Source organism: Rutilus rutilus (assembly GCF_951802725.1).
Source record: "Rutilus rutilus genome assembly, chromosome: 6".
NCBI lineage: Eukaryota > Metazoa > Chordata > Actinopteri > Cypriniformes > Leuciscidae > Rutilus > Rutilus rutilus.
Window position 1 is genome coordinate 340,001 of NC_140214.1, and position 7,500 is coordinate 347,500.

At 44.9% G+C, this 7,500-nt stretch overlaps 1 protein-coding gene across 1 annotated transcript in view; it reads left to right on the plus strand.

The window, feature by feature from the left end:
- Positions 1 to 7,500, plus strand: part of mau2 (MAU2 sister chromatid cohesion factor) — a 14,361-nt gene that overhangs the window by 65 nt on the left and 6,796 nt on the right. The window contains exons 1-7 of the mRNA XM_084411656.1: positions 1 to 217; positions 492 to 509; positions 649 to 714; positions 2,336 to 2,431; positions 2,991 to 3,085; positions 3,201 to 3,228; positions 3,519 to 3,674. The exon at positions 1 to 217 is cut by the window's left edge and continues 65 nt beyond it. Coding sequence (XP_084267782.1) covers positions 1 to 217; positions 492 to 509; positions 649 to 714; positions 2,336 to 2,431; positions 2,991 to 3,085; positions 3,201 to 3,228; positions 3,519 to 3,674 — 676 coding nt within the window. The remainder of the gene's footprint in view (positions 218 to 491; positions 510 to 648; positions 715 to 2,335; positions 2,432 to 2,990; positions 3,086 to 3,200; positions 3,229 to 3,518; positions 3,675 to 7,500) is intronic.

Below are 7,500 nucleotides of genomic sequence, written 5' to 3' on the forward strand. Positions count from 1 at the left end.
GGCCCCGGACTCCTGGTATCTGGCTCTTCTCGGGTTCGCCGAACATTTCAGAACCTCCAGTCCTCCCAAAATCCGCTTGTGTGTGCACTGCCTGCAGGCCGTGTTTCAGTTCAAGCCCCCGCAGAGAGTGGAGGCCCGGACGCACTTGCAGCTGGGCTCGGTGCTCTACCACCACACGAAGAACAGCGAGCTGGCCCGCACGCACCTCGAGAAAGCGGTGAGAGCGCGCAGGAAAGCCCGAGGCTTCAGCCGAGCGACAAGGCCGCAGTCCAGGGCGCTTCATTATTGTTATTATTTTTGTTGTTGTTGTTAATTCAGCCCTAACAGATTCAACGCGTTCATGTGCTATTGTTTTTAGCATCTTATTGTTATAAATCATATATAATAATCTTTTTATAGAAGCTCTGTGTTTGTCCTGTGATGCGCTGCTATAGACACTAATAAATATGATTTATGATTCTGTTTAATGTCTCTTTCTGTCTCTATTTCAGTGGTTTATCTCACAGCAAGTATCCTTTACCACCTTATGAAGCAAATGTCACTCTTGAGTGTTGTGTTGAGACTGTGCTGCTGTAAGTGATGAAGAACAGCTGATGATGATGATGATGATACATGTTTTATTGAGCTCTCCTTAGCACAGGTGTGCAGATCGCTCAGTTTGAGGATGTCAAGTTCGAGGCGGCGAGTCTTCTGTCAGAGCTCTACTGCCAACAGGTGAGTGTGAGTCCGGCTTAACACTGAAACATCAAGGGATGTCGTCAACTCTTCTGTTCTGTGTGCCAGAAATGATCCTGGTGTTATTAATAAAACATGCTTTCAAACGCAAACCCAGAGACTTTTCAGTTTAAAGGGACAGTTCACCCAAAAATTACATTTCTGTCATCATTTACATGCTTTCATGTCATTCCAAACCTGTAAGACTGTAAGTCTGAGAGAAGTCTATTCAGCCAAAACTCTGATGATTCTAAACGTTTCATTAAGAGATGTTAAAATAAATCTATATGAATGATTTAGGCTTTTATGCACAGATGATATGATCAGCTCATCAAATATGGTAAACAGAGGCTGAAGAACCAATAAGGTTCGGTTGAGCTTCTGTTTATGTTCGCTGATCAATCTTTATATGTGAATAAAAGTCTAAATTAAATCTCTTTATCATAAAAAGTGATCAAAAGACTTGGATGAAATCGTTCTATTCGTATGGATTTATTTAAAAATGTTTTGAAGCATTATGACGGTACACACACACACACACACACACACACACACACACACACACACACACACACACTCTTCCACACACACACACACATTTGCATTTCGAACTTGAACAAAAGTCTAATATGTTTGGAACAGCATGATTAAAAAAAAGCGATTAAACGATGACAGAACTTTTATTTTTCTGGTGAGCGAGACCTTTAACCCTTGATCTTTCAGTAAGAGAGTGTGTGTGTGTGTGTGTGTGTGTGTGTGTGTGGAAGAGAGAGTGTGTGTGTGTGTGTGTGTGTGGAAGAGAGTGTGTGTGTGTGTGTGGAAGAGAGTGTGTGTGTGTGTGAGAGAGAGAGAGAGAGAGTGTGTGTGTGTGTGTGTGTGTGTGAGAGAGAGAGAGAGAGAGAGATAGAGAGAGAGAGTGTGTGAGAGAGAGAGAGTGTGTGTGTGTGTGTGTGTGTGTGGGACTTTTCCCTCCACACGCACGTCTGTGAATCAGGGAATGAACTTGCGCTCCCGGGGGCGGTTCAGGGAAAAGAGGAGGCGTGTTCCGGCGCAAACGTTCCCTGGTGCTATTTTGCAGTTTCAGAAAACAATTCCTCCACTGACCAGGAGAAACCTCGTCTAAAGTAGCGTGTGCACAACACACACACACACTTTGCTTCTCTCATCTACACAGTTTTCATTTTTGCAAATCATACATTATTACAAGGAACAATATTCCACACGAGGGAAATCATTGTTGTGTCCATGAAGATATATGGCATAAATCTAGCTTACACATTTACCCAAATCATCATACGCCTGTTTAACCGAAGCTAATCTGGGTGTGTTTCTCCATCCCCAATGTCACTTCACTGTGTTTTACGGCCCTGACGAGAACGTCGGTCTCCTCGGCTGTGAACCGCTCCTGGCAAATCCGCCGTTATAATAGCAATCCGCCATGGAACAAGCGCGCCTGCTCTTAAAGGGAATGTGAGATGACGCTCTGATTGGTTTATTTCACGTTACGCCCAAACCACACCTATGAGTAATGAAGCTACTTCAGACCAACACATTTTAGATTTGCGTCGGAGAGTCATTTATCCCGCCGGTATAATAGCATGTTTGCTCTTCTGTTCACTAGAACCTGGTGGATTCAGCGAAGCCGCTGTTACGGAAGGCCATCCAGATCTCTCAGCAGACTCCATACTGGCACTGCAGACTCCTGTTCCAGCTCGCGGTACACACACACTCTCACACACACACACACACACACCAGCAGACTCCATACTGGCACTGCAGACTCCTGTTCCAGCTCGCGGTACACACACACACACTCTCTCTCTCACACACACACACCAGCAGACTCCATACTGGCACTGCAGACTCCTGTTCCAGCTCGCGGTACACACACACTCTCACACACACACACACACACACCAGCAGACTCCATACTGGCACTGCAGACTCCTGTTCCAGCTCGCGGTACACACACACTCACACACCAGCAGACTCCTGTTCCAGCTCACACACACACTCTCTCACACACACACACACACACACACACACACACACACACTTCATTAACCTCTCAGCAGGACTAGCGTTACTTATTTGAAAAAGTAACTGGGATATTTTGTTGTAAATTTTAAAAGTAATGCGTTACTTTACTAGTTACTGAAGTATTAACTGATTACATCACTCAAGTTACTGGTGATGAGTTTCCTCAACACTCTCTTCATTACCCGGAGTGTGTGTGTGTGTGTGAGCCTCGTCTGAGCGGTGTGTGTTTCCCACAGCAACTGCACACGCTGGAGAAGGACCTGGTGTCGGCCTGCGATCTGCTGGGAGTCGGCGCGGAGTACGCCAGAGTCGTGGGGTCGGAGTACACCAGGTGACGCTCACTACAACACACACACACACACACACACACACACACACACACACACACACACACACACGGTTCATTTCTCTGATGTGTGTAATGATTAAACTCTGCATTTCCACAGAGCGCTGTTCCTGCTGAGCAAAGGCATGGTGAGTATCTGTGTGTGTGTGTGTGTGTGTGTGTGTGTGTGTGAGACGTGGAATAGTGTGTGTTTTCTCAATAAAAAAAGAAAAGAAAATTGTCCGTTTTAATCCCAGAAATAATTGTCCAACTAATCGATTATCAAAATAATACTCCACTTGGAGTCCGTATCGCTTCATCAGAATGAGAATATTTCAGCCCAGCCTTAATTCAAACTGTTTTGTTTAGCCTCATCAGTGGGTGTGTGTGTCATGTGACCTGTGAAGGCTTGTGTTCTCGTGTGTGTGTGTGTGTTTAGCTGCTGCTGATGGAGCGTAAGCTGCAGGAGGTTCACCCGCTCCTGACGCTGTGTGGGCAGATCGTGGAGACCTGGCAGGGAAACCCCATCCAGAAGGAGTCTCTGCGCGTCTTCTTCCTCGTGCTGCAGGTCACGCACTACCTGGACGCCGGACAGGTGAGAGTCTCACACACACTACTCTCTCTCTCACACACACACACACACACACACACACACACACACACACACACTACCTGGACGCCGGACAGGTGAGAGTCTCACACACACTACTCTCTCTCTCACACACACACACACACACACACACACACACACACACACACACTACCTGGACGCCGGACAGGTGAGAGTCTCACACACACTACTCTCTCTCTCACACACACACACACACACACACACACACACACACACACACACTACCTGGACGCCGGACAGGTGAGAGTCTCACACACACTACTCTCTCACACACACACAAACACACACACACACACACACACACACACACACACACGCACTACCTGGACGCCGGACAGGTGAGAGTCTCACACACACTACTCTCTCTCACACACACAAACACACACACACACACACACACACACACACACGCACTACCTGGACGCCGGACAGGTGAGAGTCTCACACACACTACTCTCTCACACACACACACACTACCTGGACGCCGGACAGGTGAGAGTCTCACACACACTACTCTCTCACACACACACACACTACCTGGACGCCGGACAGGTGAGAGTCTCACACACACTACTCTCTCACACACACACACACTACCTGGACGCCGGACAGGTGAGAGTCTCACACACACTACTCTCTCACACACACACACACTACCTGGACGCCGGACAGGTGAGAGTCTCACACACACTACTCTCTCTCTCTCACACACACACACACTACCTGGACTAATGGGATACTTGTTATAACATTTTAATTTCGATTCCTTTGTGAGCATTTCAATATGACTTTAAATCATTGACGTGTGAGAGAGTCTGTTTTCAGTGTGAGAGAGTCTGTTACAAAAGTAAACCGATGTCCTTAAAATCAATCATTAGCTGTGTAACTCAGGGCTCGGCATCAGCGCTGGTCGGGCACAGGAGGAGGGCCCGACCCGACAGGGGTCCTGATTAAAACGTCAATAACAAAAAATAACTATGGAATCACCAAAACACGAATGATTCTGCATTCATTTAGTGTAAGTGGCAATTGATAGTGTACTATATAATGTATTGTACTGACGGTAATAACAAGGTTGAGACTCACACAGCCTCATGAGGAGAAATGTGAACAAATGAGTGCAGCTTAAACAAACTCATTAACATACTGCGGTAAACATTCAAAATCTTTCCCAATAGCCAACCATGAGTCACCAGAGAAGCTAAAGCTGCGATTAAGAAGAAGAAAGCTGCTTTTTACAGTGGTGATAAAGAAAGGGTTAAAGACGCTCAAAGAGAGCTGAAAGTCATCATCAGACAGGGCAAACTAAGGTATAAGGAGAGGGTTGAACTAGAGGTCGACCGATATGGTTTTTTTCAGGCCGATGCCGATCTTTTGAAATCCGGGTCGGCCGATGGCCGATAAATGCTGCCGATTTATTTTGGCCGATATTTGGCCGATTATGTGCTTGTTTTTAACCTCTATTTGAAAGATAAAATGTAACACAAATAATTACTTAAGATAGACAAAAACATTTATTGAACACTTTACCAATCTGCACTTGTACAAAAGACAAAAAGAACTTGAGATATGTTTGGTAATTGTACCTGAATGAATTGAAAATTAATTTGCTACATTTCAGATTAATATATTTGTTTTCCTTAACATTTGAATTAACAGTAACTTAAACACTTTGCAGTTTGAATGATGTCCTGATAAACAAAATGACGGAGTATGTTTTTATGTTTCCACTGTTCGATCGCGCCCGCGCCTCACACACACACACGCGCGCGTTTGCACACAAATATAAGTAAACACTTTGCGACTTTAAACACACGCGACTTTTCGATCTCGATCGCACCCGCGCCTCTCTCTCTCTCTCACACACACACACACACACACACACACACCGCATTGCAATCTTTACATCGCAGCCGGAGCTAAAGCGGAGCTACAGATTAGGTGTCCCTAAAGAACCCGCGTATCTAACAGTAGTTCCGCATTACTTTGCACGCGAGTTTTATTTATTTTTATAGCGTGTATTCTCCGTGGAAATTTATACACCGAACCGTGACGCCTGTACCGTTTCGGTTCAATACGAAAACATGTACCGTTCCACCCCTAGTCTACAGTGAAATATAGTCACACATTACACTACTGTTTGGCCAGCATTTTAACCGTGTTTAATCCAGCTACTAGCTAACGGAATGTTAAAGTTAACTGCTGACTAGTGTCAAGTGCAGCGAAGCGATGTTTCTGTTATTCTAACGTCCGTTTTCAGAGCATCCAAGAGAAGCACAGGCATAACAGTAGCACATGAAGCACAGAAATGCGCGTTGTCCGGTAAATAACGGTCGTTAAGGCACCAGTGCCGTATTAGCACTGGTTCTGTCTGTAGCTACCCAACCCTAGCAAAGCAAAGCCAGTCCTTCACTAGCATATAGTTGGTCTCTTTTTTTTATTACTTATTTCTCTGCATTGAGTGACAACCCTCTCAAATATAAGACACACAAACAGAACAAATAAAAGTCTCAGATTCACTGTCTGTAAATTCTTGCTTAGGCTTACTTATTGTGACATGATCGCAACCCTTCTGCTGTGCTAATGCAACCTCAACTACGCTATCAATTTCAAAGTAGCCGAACGTCATGTCGCCTATTCATGTTTTTTCTCTAAGTTGGCAGTAACATATCAAAAGTTTTTAATTAAATATAAAGGAGTTTTCTCCAAGGAACTTAGCTCCTTCCTTAAGCACTGGATGAGGTCTGCTCACTCTGCTGGAGAATGACTCTAGGCGCAGCGTGCGTCGAACGCGTGTTCCACAACAACAACACTAGGCTGCCCACAGATGCTGCCCACAGATGCGCCTGCCTAATAATCGGCTTGATACACTTGGATATTGGCCGATGCCGATTATGTTAAAAATGCAAAAAATCGGCCGATGAATCGGTCGACCTCTAGGTTGAAGGAAATATGTCCTGTAGCAACACTGGGCTGTGGAATGGTCTGAAGTATATTACTGGATATGGGACCAGTGATCACAGTTTATGTAAATTGGGTTTACAGGCTAACAGTGCTAATACTTCTTTTGCAAGGTTTGATGAATTAGATTTTTCTTCTCTTCATGAGAATGTTCTTTCTAATCTTAGGCAGCTCTGAGGACTGTAGTCCAGCTATTAATCTGAACACTGAAGAGGTTCGTCAGCACTTACAGCAGGCCCTGATGGTGTCCATCCACGCACCCCTAAAGTGTGTGCTGACCAGCTGTGCTCCGTCCTTCATTCATCGTTTTCTTTGTCTCGGTCTTATGCTAGAATCCCGGTTATGTGGAAAACATCCTGTCTTGTCCCTATTCCCAAAAAAGCCAAGGTGTCCAACAACCTTGCTAACCCGAGGCCTATAGCTCTGACGTCGCACTTTATGAAGTGTTTTGAGAGGGTTGAGCTGGATCACCTGACTAGGCATGTCTGCTTTTCAGGATCCTTTGCAATTTGCATATAGGAGGTGTGGGGGTAGATGACGCATGATGTTTACAGCCATCTCCAAACTACTGCCAGCTCTGTTAGGATCATGGTTGTTGATTTTTCGAGTGCTTTTAATGCTATACAGCCACATATTTTAGCTAATAAATGAATTGATGTTAAATTGCACAATACAACCATTGCCTGGATTTGAGATTACCTTTTAGCACGACCACGGTTGGTTGGCTTGGTAACAAACATTCTGATGCCATTTAAAGGTCCCATATTGTACACCTTTTTGAAGTTTTATTTTAGGTTTTGTCTAAAAACTAATCAGATCTGTTGAGGAC